General features: G+C 41.0%; 1 protein-coding gene across 8 annotated transcripts in view; it reads right to left on the bottom strand.

The window, feature by feature from the left end:
• The window catches only part of DIAPH3 (diaphanous related formin 3), a 543,512-nt gene that overhangs the window by 126,239 nt on the left and 394,230 nt on the right, over positions 1-23,043 (bottom strand). For 7 of the 8 annotated variants that reach the window (XM_081551708.1, XM_081551711.1, XM_081551710.1 and 4 more), the window contains 2 exons: positions 10,994-11,089; positions 10,448-10,507 (listed from right to left, as the gene is read on the bottom strand). In XM_081551708.1, the coding sequence (XP_081407834.1) occupies positions 10,448-10,507; positions 10,994-11,089 (156 nt within the window). The remainder of the gene's footprint in view (positions 1-10,447; positions 10,508-10,993; positions 11,090-23,043) is intronic. The other variant, XM_081551712.1, reaches the window with a different exon arrangement.

Raw genomic sequence — 23,043 nt, 5'->3', positions numbered from 1 at the left:
ACCTGATTTGGAAATAGGGCTTTTGCAGATGTAATCAAGTTAAAGCGGGGGTTATGTGCTCGCAATCACTTCAGTCGTGTCCGACTCTGCGACCCCATGGACTGTAGCCCGCCAGGCTCCTCTGTCCGTGGGAGTCTCCAGGCGAGAACACTGGAGCGGGTCGCCATGCCCTCCTCCAGGGTTAAGGTGGGCAGCCCTAACCAAAAGATTCAAGTCCATATAAGAAGGTCACGTACGGCTCTTCCCTGGCGGTCCAGCGCTGCAGGGGGCATGGATCTGATACCAGTTGGGGAACTAAGATCCCGCAGGCCATGCGGTACGGCCAAAAACAAGGGCCCACGAAGACACAGAGATACACCGCAGGGCTGTGTGCAGGCAGAGTCTGAGACGAGCCTGACGCGGCTGCAAGTCGAGGAGCCCGGAGGGCAGCCACCTCCAGAACAGAGACAGCAGGACAGGCCGCCCTCAGAGCCTGCAGGGAGATCCCCACAGAGCGCTCCCCAGGCCCTCAGGCTGGGGAATCGGCTTGGAAGCCCTGACGCTCCCGGATCCCAGCTCCCCCCACGACCCCGGACAGCATCCTCTTTCCTGTCTCCACATCTTGCTGTTCCAGGTTGATCATGTCTTGACTTCACAGAATTTGATGGTGGTTTTTGCTGCTTTTTCTCCTTGTGGCTTTGCGGTAACACCCAAGGGGAAAAGGAGGTAAAAACACCTTTATTATTTTATTTTAAAACCAAAGTCTCTATAGACTTCTAATTTTTTTCTTTTTCTCTTCGAAACTAGTTCATACCAATTAATACATCTTAAGTGCTGTATAGGAACTATCATATGTAAAAGAATTAACTTCAATCTAATTAGTACACCCATTCTGTATACTACTGCCACTTTGCACAAGAATTTATAATAACTTTCTATTGACAAATGCATCATGCATGGTAGGCAGAAAAGGAGAAAAAATGCACAGGAACTAACAAATACTGAACTTATGGAATATCTACTCAATTATAATAGGTAGTTTGGCTTTCCAGGTGGCAAGAGTGGTAAAGAAAGAACTTGCCTGCCAATGCAGGAGATGAAAGAGATGAGGTTTCGATCCCAGTCAAGAAGACCCCCTGGAGAAGGAAATGGCAACCCACTCCAGTGTTCTTGCCTGGAGAATCCCAGGGATGGGGAGCCTGGTGGGCTGCCGTCTATGGGGTCGCACAGAGTCGGACACAACTGACGCGACTGAGGACACCACATAGGTACTTCAGTAGAGTCCTTCCACATATCGTCACTTAATGTTCTAAATAGTCTAAGAAGCACATAATATAACTTCTCTTTTTTATAGCTGAGTAAAAGTAAATCCAAAGGTTAAATAACCAGCTAGGGTCATCTTTTTATCAAGTCAAGAAGTCACACCAAGGCCTGACTGCCCCTGAAGCCGGTGCCTGATTCCATGCTGTTTTCAAGGTCAGACTATTCGGCCAGATCACCCAAGGCTTTTAGAAACCGGATTCAATAATATGACTATTTTTACAAATAGTCAGTGAGTATGGACAGCTATGGATTTAAGTAACTACTATGCCTGACAGGCATTTGGCAAAACCTTTATTTCTGATACCGACAACAATCTCGGAAAGTGGTTTCTATCTGTGACTACCCCAAACTGACCTTTATTTTTAATGAGAGCAAATAAAATAAAATATAAAAACAAATCTAGTAGTCCCTTAGAAATAAGTTTAGCACCAAGTGTTGTTTGGTAGGAAAAGACCTCAGACACACAATGCACTTGGCACCTGCCTGGAGGAAAACCAGCAGCATTAGGGTCCCTGCCATCCCTGAGAGAATGCCTTCCTCACATGGAACACGACACCCAAACTACGCTGAAACACACGTGGCACCCATGTTCCAACAGAGTTGCCTTTACTTTACTAATTAACTACTACACTGTTGTAACTACTACTACCTGGAACACCTTATCCTCTGGAAACCGGGATGACTCTGCTTGGCTGGTGCTCTGAAGCTCCCTCAGCTGGCCGACTGCCAAACGGATCCCTGCGGTTACACTTGGAGATTAACCTGTAGAGTTTTCAGGCAACTGGAGAACCAACTGCCCTTTGTCATGGGACCTGGGGAGCACCTCGGCTACTTTTCTTTCCCTCAGGTTTTACAGACAGTTAGTAATACACAAGTAATAGTCTCTCTTTTCACCTGGACTACTGATGCAAACATTTTCCTGCATCTCCCTCAGCAGTAACGTTTCACAATCTGTCTAGGAGATGTGCCATTCTCTGCTGCCCTTGCCCCCCTTGCCCACACAGAGCCTGCCACTTGCAGGAGAAGACCTTGCATTCTAGTTCTCAGAGAAAAAGGACGTCATCAGGTGAGACCCCCAAGCTCCCGACTCAATATCCGCGTCTCCTTCTCTCCACACATCCTGCCTTTTCACCATCCAGGTGCTCTCGCATCCCACCCCTGGGAACCTCACCCTCACTACCGCCCCAGCAAACACACATCTCCCCCCACCAGAGCGCCTTCCCTTCAGAATGGACGCTAAAGCCAACACCACACAAAAGACAGAGTCACGACCGTCTCACTGAACCACAACATGCTTTAGTTTCAGCTCTTCCCCTTCTGTTTCGTTCTCTTATACCCAGGCTTTTAGAAAGGTCGGCCTCCACTCTGCCTGCTCGCAGCCCTGTCTGGCTTTGCTGTCTATTGTCCTCCCACAGACACTCTGCCAGAGGTGGACCCGCTCGGGGCCTGGTGGGCCTCCAGCCTTGACGTACCGGGCCTTTCTCAAGCCTGTGGCTTTGCGGACGGCTCTGTCTCTTGGCCTCTCAGAGACTGTTCCTTCCCAGCTGCAGAGTCTAGTGAGTCTTGCACATCTTCCTGTGCGGGAGATCCAGCAAGACTAACGACTGGCCTGGGTACGTATGATGCTGTCCACTGCCTGCATCCTGAGTGAACCCCAACAGCGGTGCTGCTTCACTGGACCTTAACTGCTTATTCTAAACAGTTTACTGGTCACTAAAATTATAGATCATCAACCGTTTGATGTGTTCCCCACATTTGTGACTATGTCAATTAAAGATTAATTCTCAAACAACAAAAAAATTACAGTAAACATCATGAGACTCTTACTGATGCAGTCACAAATGTGGAAAGTGCATCATGCATATATGTATAACAATGTAACACGTAGAAACAGAAAATTTGTAACAAACCAGTAATCAAACAAGAAAAAAATTATTTTTTATTCTTTGGGGAATTTGATAAAATCAACAAATCCTTTTAGCAGGGGGAAAAAAAAAAGCCCCAGCACAAAATATGGAACAAAAATAGAGTTCAAGGAGTTGCTAAAGTCCATCCACTGACTCCTTGTAAATCCAGATTCTGAACCTATGCTTTAAGAAAAGGATAGATTTAGAATGGACCAAAAACATTTAAAAGTAACAATTATTGTCCACTGAGTAACACAGAGACATATTAATCATAACAACTATTTCAGGGAAGTCAAGGACATCCCTTTCTTTATACAATGGTTCTTTATCTCCTTTTCACTCAATTTAGTCTCAGCCTTCAGCATACAACTGTGAATGCTCATTAAATGAAAGGCATTTGTTATTTCTTCCACAAATGTCCTTTTAAAACAACTTGAGGTCCTCACTACTTGAGAATTTTCTAACCTGTTCATGCTTAAGAGTCTGTCTGATAAGGACTCGCCAAAAGGTTGAACCGCTCTGACTACAAAGGAGAAAGGCCTTTCTGTCTACCCACAGGGCATCAGGACCCAGGCAGAAGCCTACTGAGTCTGCTCTTCCTTGTGCTCAACTACAGAGTAAAGAGGAGGGACTGATGCTTGAATAAAATGTAAAATCACCCAAAATGTTTTACATTCCTGGCCTAGAAAAGTCTCCTTAACAAATATTTAAGTGTTTTGACAGTTACAGGTATTATTTAATTCTGCTTGAAAGCCAAGTGTAAGGGTGTCAAAAACAATTAGTATTTTAATAGTTCCCGTCCTTAGGCACAAATTCATCAGAAAGAGAACAAAAACTAATCTCAAGAAAATAAGCCATATTATTCGTTATGCTTTTCTACTTTAAAATAGGATATTATTATTATTTTTTAATGAAAATGGTAGCCCATATACTCCTCTGATAGATGAGGTTTTCTAGACAAAGACTGGTTTGGTATGGTCCTCCCTATTTTCAGAAAAGCCTGAAGGCAGCTCGTGCTCAGCAGACACCACTGAAAATCTTACACAGTTCATAATTGTGCCTCAAGACAAATTCTTGCTGCTCATGGAAAAGGTAGGTCAAGAAATAAAGGGACTGAAGGCTGAGTGCAGTAGGGAGGGGGGATGGTTGTGTGTGAAGGTTTAATACATCAATAACAAACCTGTCCTGTGAGCTTCCTTTAGAGTTATTTTGTGAGAAATATGCTAATTCAAAGATATCTAACTAGCTTCACATTTAATTCTGACTTCCAATCTTAGAGTGGCAGAGCAGCTGTGCCTGGAGGCAATACAATCTTATTTCTATAAAAATCTCTCAAAGCTCCATATATAAGTGGAAGAGTAAAAATAGATAATCAAATCCAAATTAAGGCTATTAAGAATTGATTTAGTGTAAAGATAATATAGCAAGATTTTGTTTAGGTTATGGATGTTCACTAAAAATGTGTAATACTTGTTTGCCTAAAATTTTGATTATGTTTTATCTTATTTTGTCACAGTTAAATAGTTTTATCATTAGGGATTTTAATTGCATATAGTTTATAGAATTCTTTCTGATTACTCTATATCCATTTAACTGAAAAAAAAATTCCACAGTGCCACTTAATGAAAAAAGAACCATCTAATGAGAGGCAATCAAACTGCTAGCAGATGCGCCATAAGATGTGGTTGAACAATTCCTGTCTGTAAAACCTTTGTCACAAACGTTCTAGAGTCTATAGGGGAAAAGAAGTCCCTGAAGAGAGCAAAAATTACTGTACCCTGAAAAACACTGGTCCCTCAGTTGTAATACCACTCAGTTTTATGACGATAAAAGGAAAGAAACAACTAAAGAAAAAAAATGGGGTAAACCAAGTCCTTGAAAGTCTTCTTTCAATCTACAGTGAAGGTTCCTCTATCACGCGATCTTCCTTTTCATCGCTAGCTGGTTCTGTCACTGCCTGTGTCCACTCCTGAGGCGCAGTCCTGGTACTCTCTCGGTTTGAAGACCTCCTGCAGATAACTCATCTGCTTATACAGTTGTGAGCACGTCTCTGTGAGGATCTCAACACAGAGCTCTAGACCTGGCTTCTCTCCTAACACCCTGATAAGCTCTCTGACTCTCCCCATTCCTTGAAGCCAATCTATGGAAATTTCAAAATGGCTCGATTCTTTCTTCTAACGTGTCACTGCAATTCCATACAAATTGCTCAGACTTGTCATTTTCCTGCTCAAAAGCCTCAAAAGTCCAAGTTCTTGGCCTGGCATCAGACTCTCAATATACTTCTTCCCTATCTGGGCCTTTATTTTTAACCAGGTCAGTTTATTCACTAATACCCAAATATGGTATGATTTTATTAAAATGCATTAATAAATATTTTGATTATTTTGAGTTACTATCTTCTATCAACTATAGAAAATCTTTAGATTTCAAATGCACTGTGTTGAGTAAAGAAATCAGACAATGCCCTGTACTTATTAGCAGATGCTTTCATTTATTTACTGCTGTTAAACTGCCTGATTAAGTAAGGGAAAGAAATCAAATTCATAAGTTATTCCCCACTGCTAAGGAGTGAATAATCTAATCAAGATTGAACCTCACCCTTCACATCTGATGTAATAATCTTCAAACCTGTAATGATCAAATATCTCCTTCTGATGACAGATAATCTTCTAGGGAGAAGATGAGCAGGAGTTACCTGGTCACAGCTGGGGCTTTAGCGAGTGACATACTAAGCCCTACATATTTGGGTAACAACTGCAGATGTGATTTTACTCAATGTACATTAATTGTTCTATTCAAGTCTAAGCATAGACATGTCTATATTCATTCAACACATTCTCACTAAAAACATCCATGTGTCAGGCGCCAACCCAGTGAAGAACTGGGGCTCCAGCAGTAAACACGGCAGAGATCCTCCCTGTCTGCAGCGATGGGACTGAGGAGTGATGAGGCAGACGCTGGATGAGAACACTTGGAGGGGAATGCGTGGTGCAAAACGGGAAGACCAGGGTGCCAGTAAGAGCACACAGGTACTAAGAAGAGCACATAGTTTGTTTTATTTTCAATTTATTTTTAATTGGAGGATAGTTGCTTTAACAACGTTGTATTGGTTTCTACCATATAACAGTGTGAATCGCCCATAAGTACACATGTCCACTCCCTCTTCAAGCTCCTTCCATCCCCCACCCCATTCCACCCTTCTAGCTTGAGCTCGCTGTGTTATGAAGCAACTTCCAATTAGCTATCTATTTTACAAATGGCAATGGAATATTAATCAGCCATAAAAGGGAATGAATTTGAGTCAGCTCCAGTGAGGTGGGTGAACCTGTGTGTGCTGACTTGCGTCCGACTCTTTGTGACCCCGTGGACTGCAGATTGCCAGACTCCTCTGTCCATGGGTTGAACCTGGAGCCTGTTATACAGAGTGAAGTAAGTCAGAAAGAGAAAAACAAATACTGCCCCTTAACACATGTATATGGAATCTACAGGAATGGGACTGGTGAGCCTACTGGCAGGGCAGGAACAGAGACAGAGAATAGAGAACAGACTGGGGGACACAGCGAGGGGAGGAGGTGGACGAAGTGACGGAGGAGCCCTGAGGAGTGTGCAGTCTTACAGGGCTCAGACTGCAGCTCAGAAGGGGCCTCCCGGGAAGGTGCGCACAGGCTGCTGCTGCTTTTTGGCTCACTCCTGCCATCAGGGTTTTGCCTCATTTCTGTTTATCCTTCAAAACTCAGTGTTGATTTCAGGTCCCTCTAGAGGCCAAATCTGAACTGTCTCATAAAGTCTGGATTGGTCTTGATGGTATTCCAAAAGCTCTGTGCATTGCTGCTATCCTGGCATTAACCAGACACATGAGAACTGTTACTCAGCTGTCTCCTAACTGGATGGTGAATTCTTAGACGCTATCTCTGCATCTAAAGTGTCCAGCAATGCTTAATACATTTTGCTAAACAACTGAGTAAGTGAAGGCTTAACAAGGAAAAATACCACACACAATTTCTTACTAGGTCTTAACAGACAAAGCAAAAGATAACACAGCTAGAGGTTTTAACCAAAGTATTTTGAGTAGAGGTTTAGCACATCACAAGGACTACATTCTTCAGTGAGTACAATTTCTCTGTGAGGTTTATAGGAGTTAGAGCGCTTGAGGCCATCTTTTGCCAAAATATATCCTGTGATACTTTAGCTCCAAGGTCTCAGAGGATACATTATCAGGATTTTCTCATTCTGAAATAAAAAGATGAATCCCCCTCTTTCTAGTCTACACACACACACACACACACACACAGAGTCTATATTTATAATCTAAAATTTTCATGATCTTTCTAACAGTGTAAGTTTATTAAATTAATACAGATATTTTAATACAGAGTTTATGAAAAGAAATAAACAGTGGTCCTAATTCCAGAAGGTGGTTTACTCTTGCGATCCGAGCCTCAGATAAGAGTGCTATCTAGTGGGGACGAGGGAGGAGAGAGACCAGAGGCTGGAACGTGTCTGCGTGCGTGTGAGAGCGTGTCTCAATGGCACGGACTCATGTCACAGGAGAGAGAGCATGGACACACACGGCTCATCAGGGTGAGGAGAAGAGGAAAAAAGTGATTCACGCTGCCGTGTTCAGGCACGGCGCAGCACAGAGACGGAGAAGCTGGACTCGGAAGTCAGGCAGACCTGTGTTTGAAACTTGGCCACAGGACCAGAGGCAAACTATGAGACCTGTTCAATCTTTGGTTATGTTTTACTATAAAACAGAGATAAAAACAATGACTATCTGATAGGATTATTAAGAAGATTAAAAAGGATATATATATAAAGCATTTCAACATACTGCCTGGCTTCTAACTCAAATAACTCAATAAGCAAAGTAATGTAGTAAATATTAGCCTATGAATACTATTATTACTATTAAGATGCAAACAAATTTAAAATATTGTAGAAAATCTCATAGATCTTTTAAAAATAATAAGATATCAACTAGTATATATTTTTAGAAAATACAAATATCAGTTGTTAGTTTTAAGTACATGAAGTGCAGTTGCTTCAGTCGCGTCCGACTTTGTGACCCTTGTAGACTACAGCCTGCCAGGCTCCTCTGTCCATGGGATTTTCAAGGCAAGAATCCTGGAGTGGATTGCCATTTCCTTCTCCAAGTACATGAAAGTAAATCAAAAAACAAAAGGGGTTTACGTTACATTTCAATCACATAGTTCAGCTGTGAGGTTAATATTTTTAGTGAAAACAAAGTAATTTTTCAAAATAGATTTAAAAATGAATTCGAAAATGTCATCTTTTCAAAAAATACTCATGATCCTTGTTGCAATGTTCTTAACCAAATTCTGCATTTTTCAAGGTCTAGTCTAATAAATCTGCCATTATACACGTATCTTTAAAAATCAATCTGGTCATTTGAATTTTTTTTCTACTTGGTGAGAATCATAAAGGGAAAACATAAATATAAATGAAAATAAGTTTTAAAAATACCTTAAACCATTACATTTATATTAGAACAGAGAATGTGATCTTTAAGATATATCTCCTTTGATTTGCTATATAATTTACTTGCTTAATTATCACAAAAACCTTAGACTTAAGATAGTATATCAGCCTTGATAGAGATAGAAGTACAATGTTTACCTGCTTTTTTTCATCTGGACCAAAAATATCACAATCATAATTATAGACAAACGTTTGTAGCCTGGACACGTTACTAACATTACAGTCACAAAAGGACTGTTCTTCTCAAGGCCAGTATACAAATTTATCTTAAAAAGTTTTCCCCTTCATAGCAGCCAGAATACTTAATCACAGCATGGGTATCTGTATGCCATTATAATCATATCATATCATGACTGGATCTTTTCTTTAATGACTTACAATGGGGGCTGAGTTATTTCACATATTGCATTAATCATAATAATTTAAAAATCTAAGTATGCAATCAAACAAGAAACATGATGGGAATCCACATTGATGTTACAGTTGTGTCACTAACTAGGTCTGTACTCTTAGAAAGTTCCCAGCCTCTCTGAGTTACTCTATCTTCTACACTTTTTGCCAATATTTAGTAAATAATTACCCAAAGCTAGGAATTAATTATCCACAATGAATTTTTCTGACTTAGTACAATTTTTCTTCCTATTTCTAGGATAAAAGCAAAACAATAAAAACAAACTGTTGAAAAAAGTCAAAAGATCTATTTAAAATTTTGGTGTACATTTTTTTACCTTTTCTTTTATTTATTAAGCATCTATTATGTATACTTCATCTTGATCAGTAAGCATCTACACAGCTATTAAAAGATCATTACATTCATGTCCCTTTCTTATTTACCTCATATTCTTTTTAGGTTACCCTAGAAATCCGACGTAAGTTTCTCTATTCAGTCACACATTAATACTTCTAGAACGTTAACTCATCTGTACCCAAAACAACCCAAATAAAGTCTGTCAAGTATCTTTTCATTTATAAATCTAGTAAACTTTGGTAACACCTCACTGAATAAATGTCAATCACAATGGATGAATTTGATTTTGACTAGGAAAGGGAAGCAGAAACCATAATACATAACAGTGAGAGAAAGGAAGCCAAAGTAAATAAAACCCAATCCACACAAAATGGCATCTTGAAGACAGGAAGAGGGCTCCATGAGCCTGGGTGTTCAGGAGCCAGCTGGGGGTGTATAAAAGGAGTCAGTCTCATGTAAATATTGGAGACTAAGTTAACTCACCTTTTTTAGTGATTCTAGCACATCCTTCCATAATAATACCACATGAAGCTCATCTGTATTAAAGATCTGGCTACAGAGTTGGTCACAGTGTTTCACACTGTACTGGCAAATATGGTAGAGTAAAACAGGTAACAATTCAATATTTCAAACTGTATCTTAATGTAAAGTAAATACACTGCTCAAAATAGGATTAGGAGAAAACAATGTTTTTGAAAGGAGACTTTGGACAACACTGATTATAAATGTGTGAGGTAACTTCAAATAGTAATAATAAAAGCAAAATATGTACTTGAGACCTGAAAGAAGAATCTCTGACACCACCTCAAGGCACTAATGGAGGGATGGAAAATATGAGAGTACAATCTCATCACAAATATGTACATACACACATTTTTACTATTTTAGTCACACTGAAACTCAAAAACATCACAGCAGCCTACTAAAATTACAGATCAACAGGATAAAAGTAGATAGGAAGAATGTGCAATTTAAGAATACAGTTTATTACCATGGTTACAAACTTTCAGAATAGGCCTCTGAGATGCTGGACTGAGACTCTGCCGAATATCTGTTAAAAATACATATATATAAAAGAAACTTAATATAGAGCTCTGTTCATCTCAGGAAGTATAACAATATTAGACATTTTTCCAAGGTTAAGTATTTCTGGAAGCGAAGCAATGCTTCAGTACCCTGATATACTTGAAGCACTAATGTTATGACTTTTACTTCTCATTTAATTATGCTACTGTGAACTCCACTGGGATAAGGTACATATGGTCCCTTAGATGAGACCTGTCACACTAACCAGGCTTTCCCAGGTTCAGTGCATTGGCTTGTTAATATGCTAGTGACACTGGCCAACTGGAACGCTTCTCTCTCTGACACTTGTCATTGCAAAGGAAGGATTAAGTGAACTTATAAAACTCCTGAAGAGTTGTTGCCCACAGCACTACACTCTTGACACATGACTTTAAAAGAATTATAAAAAAGGGGAGTGTTGTTCTTTGTTACAGTTCCCTAGAAAGTAACACGAAAGAAGCATAATGTTCACCTCTTGGCTTCGGTGTCCTTTTCCTTCGGTCACGGAAGGCAGCCCCCGACTGCAAGGCCTCCAGCAGACTATCCATCACTCCTGTCTCATCACCCTCTGTGAAAAGAGAAGCGGGAATTCCATCATCCCTCCGGGTTACCACAGCAATGTCAAAGCATGCGCAGGAACTGCTGATGGTATGGCAGGGGGAAGAAGATCAGATGCCAGGACTAAGCCAGTAATTTCAAAATATGAAAGGACTTTAACTCCCCCAGAAATCAAATATCTTTTAATGAAATCTGTCTCATTAGTGCCTCTGCCACTGTCCACTAAAGAGAAGCAAATTCCACTGATTCACTTCAGAGCACTGTTTTTATAGTCTGTGGCACAGTAACTTTAAATAGAATGTGGGTCTAGTCATATCTGTGTGTTGGGTGATCATAAATCACATTTCCCTTGTAGAAATGGGTTATTTTCAAGGCAGCAGCTCCTATTCTAAAATCGACCAGGTGTGGGAGAATGTTTCTGTTGTTATACAGATTCTGATGTCTAAATTTATTGTACAAAATTGTATTTCCAGGCCAACTTCTGTGAACATGCTCCCAATAGCTGATTCTTCATACCAGAGGATAATTGTCCCCAGAAGTTCAGTGACACAGAACAATCACTGCAAACTTTTACAGAAAGTATGAAAAGTTTGTCTTTTTAATGAAAAATAAACCAAAAGAGGCTCTGAAAAATCTGAAGGATGGAAATACATTATGATTAATTTAAACTGACATTCTACATATAATTGATGAGATTCTGGATATAGAGCCAACTCTCTGTATTCAGTTATTTTGTAATAATCTATAGTTACATATGTCCATGCTAAATGTTTTTTAAAGGAAGCTGTTAAAAAAAAAAAAAGGTTCAAAGAAACTACTAGTTCAAACTAAATTCATGGGAATGCCAAAGATTTTGGTTTTATTTTGGTCCCTGAGAGAGTAGTTAGTTTCAGGCATTCTCTATGAAATTGTATGACTACTACACAGTCATGTCTAAAATACTACATAACTATTTTCCTCTGGATTTTTTATTTCTTTTTTTGAAATGCAATCCTTTTCTAGGGAAAACATGACAAATGAATGCAGTAGAGTACAAATAACATACTCATTTACAGTTTATAAACAGATATATAAATATAAATATGCATCAGCCATTTGCAATCTGGCTCTGTTTCATTTTTAGAAAAGTACTAAACTTCATAGGTGTAATGTGAAAAAAGGTGGGTGAGCAATAGAGTATTTGGAGGTTGTTAACTTACATGTAAATTTAGTTCTAAAGTGGCTTGATGGCTATTTTAATGAAAATACATTAAATATTTCAGATATTTTAAATACTATCTAGCAATCTTGGAAATTTACACTCAAACTCAACTACATTTTTCCTAAAAAGAACTGCAGGTAAAGCTAAATATATAACATATCTCATTAGTGTGATATTATCATTAGTATGATATTAGTTGTGAACATATCTCATTAGTAAAAGGAAACCTTGAACTTTCCGTAGTAAGTTTGTGGTTGACAGTAGTATTGGATGACGTGATTGTGAAACTATTACACAAGTATTATAAGCCTGAGCAGATGGGCAGACACGTTGATGCTGAACATGGAATGCTTGCTGGGAAATTCAAATACTAAGTGGGAGAGGAGAGGAAGAACCGTGAAGTGGTGGATCAGACAGAAAGGCATCAGATACAAAAGCTCAAGCTTTTACAAAAGTGCTTTTTCTAGCTCTGTGGTCCCAAAGAGCTGAGAAGTAGTGGCACTACAGGAGCAATGAGCACAGCTGGCCTCGAATCTTGGCTTTTAAGTGCTATTACTCACTAAGAGGAACTGGGATCCTTAGAAAACTGGCTGATGCTAGGGCTGAGATCAAGCAAGGCTAAATCAGTCAGGAAACCACAGTTGTGCCAGAAAATAAGAAAGTGCTCAAAGACAGGTGGGAAGAGGGGCCAGACTGAATAATGAAAGCAAAGGTGAAAGTGTGAGTCACTCAGTCGTGTCCAACTCTTTACGACTCCATGGTCTGTCCATGGAATTCTCCAGGCAAGAATACTGGAGTGGGCTGCCATTCCCTTCTCCAGTAGATCTTCCCAACCCAGGGATCAAACCCAGGTCTTCTGCACTGCAGGCAGATTCTTTACCATCTGAGCTAACAGGGAAGCCTTAGGTAACAGGGAAGGAAGAAGAGCCTTAGCCAAATTTAGGATACTCTGAATGCTGAATAGGTAATGATGAAAATGCATTATTATACATCAGAAAAAAGAATCAGGAATCCATACTGACACTAAACATTTTAAATTTTATTTAAAAAGGGGAAGAAAAAACTCTATTGAAAAAAGAAAATTCACCATATTACAACTCACACAATAAGAATTAATTAGGCAGAAATCATCAATGGTTACAAAAACTATTGTATGTGAGGTTATGGAGGAACATGGCATGGAGAAATCTCACAGATAACACCTTAACCAAATAATCAAATTTGACATCACCAGTAGGGTACATGGACAACAACTGTCTCCTGAGGTCATGTACTGAAATGGACACAATATAACCTGTGCAGAAATATTTAACCTGAATCTAAATGTAAGGAAACAATATTTTGTGAAACAACTAGTCTAGGTTCTTAAAAGTCATCAATATCATGAAAGACCAAGAAAGAAAAAAAGAGAAGAAAAGGTTAGGGAAACAGCATTTTATGTTAGAGGAGATTAAAGAGACATGACAACTAAATGCAACACACAATCTCTGATTACCTCTTGCACTGCAAAAAAGTCACAGATGACATTATTGGGAAAGCCCATTAAACACATTTTAAAATGTGTTGGGTATTAAATAATTATATTATACCAATGTTAGTCACTTGAGGCTTCCCTTGTGGCTCAGTCGGTAAAGAATATGCCTGCAATGCAGGAGACCTGGGTTCGCTTCCTGGGTGGGGAAGGCCCCCTGGAGAAGGAAATGGCAACCCACTCCAGTATTCTTGCCTGGAGAATCCCATGGACAGAGGAGCCTGGCGGGCTACAGTCCGTGGGGTCGCAAGATTCGGACATGACTTAGCGACTAAACCACCACCACCACCACCACTCACTTGAGTGTGATAATTATATTATGGTCAAGTAGGATAATGCCATTGTTCTTAGGAGATAGATGCTGACGTGGTCAGGCTCACTAAACAACTACCTTCAGTTTCACGTCCTCAATTTCATGCCTTTGATCATGCTGTTCTGTCTACATAGGACATCCTTCCTGTTTTCTCCTTCTCCTTCCAGACAGACAACTAAATATTCTTTCCAGACCTATATATGCTGAACTGGGTGCCTTTCTGTGTCCTAATGGCTTGAGGTACATATATCAATCAATCCTCTATAATATTGTTTATGTGATCATTTCTACCACGAGACTATGAGTTCACTGAGGGCAAGGATTACGGCTTTCATGTAACATTTAGCAAAGAAAGTGTTTATCAAGGTATGTTGTCTCTATCAGCAACTGAAGCGCGGGTGTGGTCAGCTGGAAGGAGTCCCCACACAGAAGAACAGAAGTCCTGGTGCGGGGGGTGAGTGGGAGCACAGCCCCGTCACTAGTCACAGTGCTGATCGGCTCCCCCCTTCCCTGGGTCTCACATGTCCATTCAGCAGCCGAACCTTGTTCAGCACATGCCAGTATCCCAGGAAGTGACCCGCTGTTTCCTTTTCTGACTAAACTTAATGTCGGTAGTCCAGAACTCAACTATTTTTCACCTGAAATACTGTATGTGTTGCCTGAAATGATACTGCTTCTAGTTTCTCCCTAATTCAATTCATTCCATACAGCACTGAAGCAGAATTATGATCCCCTAGTCACAAATTTTCAAAATCACTCACTTCCCACAATATAAAGTCCCAACTCGTTCACTTGGCCCTGACACTGACTCCAATTGCTCTTTAAATCATATCACTGATTTCCAACATCACAACCTGTTCTTTTACTAAAGGCAACCTCCTGTGATTCTCCACAAACATTCTCTCCCATCCATCAGGCTCTACCTGGAACTTCTGTCCCTGGACTTATTCCTCAGTGTTAACAGTTTTCCTTGTCTTCCAATCCCCACTCCTATAATGAAAATTATATAGTATCAAAGTAAGAAGACCTGCATTCTAGTCTGTGCTGTCAACTGGCTACGTAATCATTCCTGACATGCGTAATAGAGATAATACATTTCCATGGTTCAGGAGAGGATCAAATGAGATCATACAAATGAAAGCACTTGGTAAATTGCTAAGTGATACAAAAATGTATGGAAATAAATTCATAAACGAACTCCACGGTACATTATAAGAAGTTTATGTAATATTCGATTATGTTCTCAGTATTGTTTCTGATACATTATGAATTAAATAACTCTTTTATAGCATATTTGATTATGCCTTTGAATAACATCATTTCTAAGGGAAGTTCCGATCAGAAATACAACTAGACTCTTAAAATAATCCAATGGGTAACATGCGGACACAAAATAAGGATGTTTTTCCAAATGCTGAAAATGCATTTGAAATTTTCACTTGACACAAATTTACTGAGGGCTCTGATGTGCCAGAATATTACTAGGCTTTCAAGATATCTAGGTCCCAAGAATTAACAAGAGGTGCTTTCAGCTCTCCAGAAGTGGAAAAGTGAGCTCGGTATGGAGGGTTATATTGGATACGTAAGCTTTCCCAGTGAATTAGAACCTGGTGAGCAAGCATGAGTGGGCTATGGCAGGGACTGGGGAGGGAACAACACATCTGGCAGAAGAGAGGCAGATACAAAGGCAAGAGTTAAAAATAAAAACAGAAGTGAGGTATAATACAGTATTTTGTTGCTGCTGTTTAGTCCTTCAGTGGTGTTGAACTCTTTGTGACCCCACTGACTATAGCCTGCCAGGCTCCTCTGTCCTTTCTCAGGTGAGAAGACTGAGGTGTATTGTCATTTCCTTCTTAAGGGATTGTCCAAACTCAAGAAAAGTATTTAAATGACTCATGTTTACATTATTCTAAGACAAACCAGAGAAATAAAAATTAGCCATTTTTATCATAGACTAGAATTCAATTTCTTTAACTACAAGTCAATTGATATTCAAAATATTTATATCCTCTCTCCTGCTGTGAAAACTCTTCTAAATAAATAGACTAACTGCAACAGTCAAACCTGTGCTTTGTCAGAATAACATATCACCTTGCTTAATTTGTAAATCTTATTTTAAAAAGTCACTTGGCTTCAAAGGAATCACAAGGGAGAGTTAGGGATTAGATGTTTCTAAAGAAGAGTCAAGAGGATACAGGGACAGGCAGAGAGGCGCTCTGTTAAGGAGATCACAAGGGAGACAACTAGGCTATAGAAGAGAAAGGGGGCCAAGAAACTAAAAGCAAATCTGCTGGGGTGGCCCATTTACAAAAATATTGTTTTTTTATTTCACAGACCTGTCAGAAAGTTGAAGAGAACAATGATAGGTATATACAAATACCAAAGGAAAGATATACCCATTTGAATGCAGAGTTCCAAAGAATAGCAAGGAGAGATAAGAAAGCCTTTCTCAGAGATCAGTGCAAAGAAATAGAGGGAAACAAAAGAATGGGAAAGACTAGAGATCTCTTCAAGAAAATCAGAGATACCAAGGGAAAATTTCATGCAAAGATGGGCTCAATAAAGGAGAGAAATGGTATGGACCTGACAGAGGAAGAAGATATTAAGAACAGGTGGCAAGAATACACAGAAGAACTGTACAAAAGAGATCTTCACAACCCAGTTAATCATGATAGTGTGATCACTCATGTAGAGTCAGACATCCTGGAATGTGAAGTCAAGTGGGCCTTAGGAAGCATCACTACAAAGCTAGTGGAGGTGATGGAATTCCAGTTGAGCTATTTCAAATCCTGAAAGATGATGGTTGTGAAAGTGCTGCACTCAATATGTCAGCAAATTTGGAAAACTCAGCAGTGGCCACAGGACTGGAAAATGTCAGTTTTCATTCCAATCCCAAAGAAAGGAAATGCCAAAGAATGCTCAAACTAGCACACAATTGCACTCATCTCACATGCGAGTAAAGTAATGCTCAAAATTCTCCAAGCCAGGCTTCAGCAATATGTGAACCGAGAACTTCCAGATGTTCAAGCTGGCTTTGGAAAAGGCAGAGGAACCAGAGATCAAATTGCCAACATCCGTTGGATCATTGAAAAAGCAAGACAGTTCCAGAAAAACATCTATTTCTGCTTTATTGACCATACCAAAGCCTTTGATTGTGTGCATCACAATAAACTGTGGAAAATTCTGAAAGAGATGGGTATACCAGACCACCTGACGTGCCTCTTGAAAAACCTGTATGCAGGTCAGGAAGCCAGAGTTAGAACTGGACATGGAACAACAGACTGGTTCCAAATAGGAAAAGGAGTACGTCAAGGCTGTATATTGTCACCCTGCGTATTTAACTTATATGCAGAGTACATGATGAGAAATGCTGGGCTGGATGAAGCACAAGCTGGAATCAAGATTGCCGGAAGAAATATCAATAATCTCAGATATGCAGATGACACCACCCTTATGGCAAAAAGTGAAGAAGAACTAAAGAGCCTCATGATGAACGTGAAAGAGGAGACTGAAAAAGTTGGCTTAAAGCTCAAGATACAGAAAACTAGGATCATCACATCCGGTCCCATCACTTCATGTCAAATAGATGGGGAAACAGTGGAAACAGTGTCAGACTTTATTTTTTTGCCCTCCAAAATCACTGTAGATGGTGATTGCAGCCATGAAATTAAAAGACGCTTACTCCATGGAAGGAAAGTTATGAGCAAACTAGTTCAGTTCAGTTCAGTTCAGTCGCTCAGTTGTGTCCGACTCTTTGCGACCCCATGAACTGCAGCAAGCCAGGCCTCCCTGGCCATCACGAACTCCCGGAGTCCACTCAAACCCATGTCCATCGAGTCGGTGATGCCATCCAACCATCTCATCCTCTGTCGTCCCCTTCTCCTCCCGCCCCCAATTCTACCCAGCATTAGGGTCTTTTCCAATGAGTCAACCCTTTGCATGAGGTGGCCAAAGTATTAGAGTTTCAGCTTCAACATCAGACCTTCCAATGAACACCCAGGATTGATCTCTTTTAGGATGGATTGATAGGATCTCCTTGCAGTCCAAGGGACTCTCAACAGTCTTCTCCAACACCACAGTTCAAGAGCATCAATTCTTTGGCGCTCAGCTTTCTTCACCGTCCAACTCTCACATCCATACATGACCACTGGAAAAACCATAGCCTTGACTAGACTGACTTTTGTTGGCAAAGTAATGTCTCTGCTTTTAAATATGCTATCTAGGTTGGCCATAACCTTCCTTCCAAGGAGTAAGCGTCTTTTAATTTCATGGCTGCAGTCACCATCAGCAGTGATTCTGGAGCCCAAAAAGTAAAGTCTGACACTGTTTCCACAACTATTTCCCATGAAGTGATGGGACCAGATGCCATGATCTTAGTTTTCTGAACGTTGAGCTTTAAGCCAACTTTTTCACTCTCCTCTTTCACCTTCATCAAGAGGCTCTTTAGTTCTTCTTCACTTTCTGCCAGAAGGGTGGTGTCATCCGCATATCTGAGGTTATTGATATTTCTCCCGGCAATCTTGATTCCAGCTTGTGTTTCTTCCAGCCCAGCGTTTCTCATGATGTACTCTACATATAAGTTAAATAAGCAGGGTGACAATATACAGCCTTGACGTACTCCTTTTCCTATTTGGAACTAGTCTGTTGTTCCATGTCCAGTTCTAACTTGCTTCCTGACCTGCATACAGGTTTCTCAAGAGACAGGTCAGATGGTCTGGCATTCCCATCTCTTGAAGAATTTTCCACAGTTTATTGTGATCCACACAGTCAAAGGCTTTGGCATAGTCAATAAAGCAGAAATAGATGTTTTTCTGGAACTCTCTTGCTTTTTCGATGATCCAGCGGATATTGGCAATTTGATCTCTGGTTCCTCTGCCTTTTCTAAAACCAGCTTGAACATCTGGAAGTTCACGGTTCACGTATTGCTGAAGCCCGGCTTGGAGAATTTTGAGCATTACTTTACTAGCACATGAGATGAGTGCAATTGTGCGGTAGTTTGAGCATTCTTTGGCATTGCCTTTCTTTGGGATTGGAATGAAAACTGACCTTTTCCCATCCTGTGGCCACTGCTGAGTTTTCCAAATTTGCTGGCATATTGAGTGCAGCACTTTCACAAACTAGACAGCATATTAAAAAGCAGAGACGTTACTCTGCCGACAAAGGTCCGTCTAGTCAAGGCTTTGGTTTTTGCAGTAGTCATGTATGGATGTGAGAGTTGGAATATAAAGAAAGCTGAGTCCTGAATAATTGATGCTTTTGAACTGTGGTGTTGGAGAAGACTCTTGAGAGTCCCTTGGACTGCAAGGAGATCCAACCAGTCCATCCTAAAGGAGATTAGTCCTGGGTGTTCATTGGAAGGACTGATGTTGAAGCTGAAACTCCAATACTCTGGCCACCTGATGTGAAGAGCTAATTCACTGGAATAGACCCTGATGCTGGGTAAGATTGAGGGCAGGAGGAGAAGGGGACGACAGAGGATGAGATGGTTGGATGGCATCACCGACTCAATGGACATGAGTTTGCGTGGGCTCCGGCAGTTGGTGTTGGACAGGGAGGCGTGGCGTGCTGCAGTCCATGGGGTCGCAAAGAGTCGGAGACGACTGAGCGACTGAACTGAACTGAACTAATACCAAGCAATTTTTGTTAATTACTAGTATAAACCTAGAAATAATTTTGCTGTCCTACAGGAAGCAATCATGGAATACTAGCTAGAGGGGTGAGGAATACTGACATCATTGCACTATTACGGATGTATGTCTGCAAGCTCAGTCGTGTCCGACTCTTCGCCATCCTGTGGACTGCAGCCCGCCAGGCTCCTCCGTCCATGGGATTCTCCAGGCAAGAATACTGGAGTGGGTTGGCACTGCCTTCTCCAAGGGATCTTTCCAACCCCAGGGATCAAACCCAGGTCTCCTGCATTCTCTGGCTCTTCTCTGACCATCAAGTATGACACAGTTACAATGTGATGACAGTGGAGGTAAAGGAGAAAGGGTGTAATGAGGACAGTGTAAGCGGGGAGACGGCGCAAAGGAACTAAACTTTTTGCCACTTAGGAACTCAACGTTTAAAATGAGAAACTGACAACGATAGACTAAGTATATTACTAGAAATAAAGAAGAGGTAAATATCAGAAAAAAAAGAGGGTCTGAGAATTAAAAGCGGTTATCTCTGGGAAGTGGGAGCTGAGAGGGTGAAGGGGAGGATCACGTACCGTGCTGTAAGCATACTGTATTTCATTTAGAAATCTGTAGAAATCACATCGTGGATCCCCTTATGGCTCAGACGGTAAAGAGTCTGCCTGCAACGCAGGAGACCCGGGTTTGATCCCTGGATCAGGAAGATCTCCTGGAGAAGGAAATAGCAACCCACTCCAGTATTCTTGCCCAGGAAATTCCCATGGATAGAGAAGCCTGGCAGGCTACAAGTCCACAATGATGAGTATGAAAAATCTAAAAAATTCCTAACAGGAAGAGACAACCAAAAAGGAAGAAGAGAAGAGAAGAGGCTGCTTCTTGACCTAAATGTGCTTTCCTATGACAAGGGAAAGAAGACAGGTAACAAAAGGTCCAATACACAATGGAGAGTAAGGCAGTGGAGATCCCCACCGAGGAAGGACCTCTGGCAGAGGACAAAGAAAGAGGGACAACATCCACAGAAGGCCTCCTGGAGACCTAAGACTTAGAGAAGTCTTTACGTTTGCCAGAGGGCAGGCCCTGCAGAGGGCCCAGAACAGCTGTGCAGGGGACGTGAAGCACACGGGAGAGCTCCCATGCCCGTAGGAATGAAGGGCAGGGCACCAGTCAGGGTGCTGAGAGGTGATGCTGAGGTGGGGGCCAATTCATGAAGCACTAAACACGCCAGACTGTGGAGTTTGAGGTTTGTTTTTAAGGGAGCCATTAACTTCTTCTAAGTGAAGAACTAACATGGTCAAATTTTTACTTTAGAAAGATCACTCTGAGAAGAGACAAGACAAAGAGCAAGGAAAATGAAGAGAACGTAGCTTTCACGACTTTAGTTCAAGTCACTCAGTTATGTCTGACTCTTCGTGACCCCATGGACTGCAGCACGCCAGGCCTTCCTGTCCCTCACCAACTCCTAGAGCTGCTCAAACTCATGTCCATTGAGTCGGTGACGCCACCCAACCATCTCATCCTCTGTCGTCCCCTTCTCCTCCTGCCCCCAATCCTTCCCAGCATAAGGGTCTTTTTAAATGAGTCAGTTCTTTGCATCAGGTGGCCAAAGTGTTGGAGTTTCAGCTTCAAATCAGTCCTTTCAATGAACACTCAGGACTGATTTCCTTTAGGATGGACTGCTTGGATCTCCTTGCAGTCCAAGGGACTCTCAAGAGTCTTCTCCAACACCACAGTTCAAAAGCATCAATTCTTCAGCACTCAGCTCTCTTTATGGTCTAACTCTCACATCCATACATGACCACTGGAAAAACCATACCTTTGACTAGATGGACCTTTGTTGGCAAAGTAATATCTCTGATTTTTAATATGCTGTCTAGGTTGGTCATAGCTTTTCTTCCAAGGAGCAAGTGTCTTTATTTTTGTGGCTGCAGTCACCATCTGCACAGATTTTGGAGCCATCAAAAATAAAGTAAGCCACTGTTTCCACTGTTTCCCCATCTATTTGCAATGAAGTGATGGGAACGGATGCCATGATCTTAGTTTTCTGAATGTTGAGTTGTAAGTCAGCTTTTTCACTCTTTTCTTTCACTTTCATCAAGAGGCTCTTAAGTTCTTCGCTTTCTGCCATAAGTGTGGTTATCTTCTGCACATCTGAGGTTTTTGGTATTTCTCCCGGCAATCTTGATTCCAGCTTGTGCTTCATCCAGCACAGCATTTCACATGATGTACTCTACATATAAGTTAAATAAGCAGGGTGACAATATACAGCCTTGACGTACTCCTTTTCCTATTTGGAACCAGTCTGTTGTTCCATGTCCAGTTCTAACTGTTGCTTCCTCACCTGCATACAGGTTTCTCAAGAGACAGGTCAGATGGTCTGGTATTCCCATCTCTTGAAGAATTTTTCACAGTTTATTGTGATCCACATAGTCAAAGGCTTTGGCATAGTCAATAAAGCAGAAATAGATGTTTTTCTGGAACTCTCTTGCTTTTTCGATGATCCAGCGGATATTGGCAATTTGATCTCTGGTTCCTCTGCCTTTTCTAAAACCAGCTTGAACATCTGGAAGTTCACGGTTCACGTATTGCTGAAGCCTGGCTTGGAGAATTTTGAGCATTACTTTACTAGCATGTGAGATGAGTGCTATTGTGCGGTAGTTTGAGCATTCTTTGGCATTGCCTTTCTTTGGGATTGGAACGAAAACTGACCTTTTCCAGTCCTGTGGCCACCGCTGAGTTTTCCAAATTTGCTGGCATATTGAGTGCAGCACTTTCACAGCATCACCTTTGAGGATTTGAAATAGCTCAACTGGAATTCCATCACCTCCACTAGCTTTGTTCGTAGTGATGCTTTCTAAGGCCCACTTGACTTCACATTCCAGGATGTCTGGCTCTAGGTGAGTGATCACACCATCGTGATTATCTGGGTTGTGAAGATCTTTTTTGTACAGTTCTTCTGTGTATTCTTGCCACCTCTTCTTAATATCTTCTGCTTCTGTTAGGTCCATACCATTTCTGTCCTTTATCGAGCCTATCTTTGCATGAAATGTTCCTTTGGTATCTCTAATTTTCTTGAAGAGGTCTCTAGTCTTTCCCAATCTGTTGTTTTCCTCTATTTGTTTGCACTGATCACTGAGGAAGGCTTTCTTATCTCTCCTTGCTATTCTTTGGAACTCTGCATTCAGATGAGAATATCTTTCCTTTTCTCCTTTGCTTTTCGCTTCTCTTCTCTTCCCAGCTATCTGCAAGACCTCCTCAGAGAGCCATTTTGCTTTTTTGCATTTCT

The sequence above is a fragment of the Giraffa tippelskirchi genome, chromosome 12, assembly GCF_054371585.1.
Source record: "Giraffa tippelskirchi isolate mGirTip1 chromosome 12, T2T-mGirTip1v1.2.pri, whole genome shotgun sequence".
In the NCBI taxonomy this organism is placed as follows: domain Eukaryota; kingdom Metazoa; phylum Chordata; class Mammalia; order Artiodactyla; family Giraffidae; genus Giraffa; species Giraffa tippelskirchi.
Note: the sequence above shows the minus strand (reverse complement) of the source record. Positions and strands in the feature narration are given on the sequence as shown.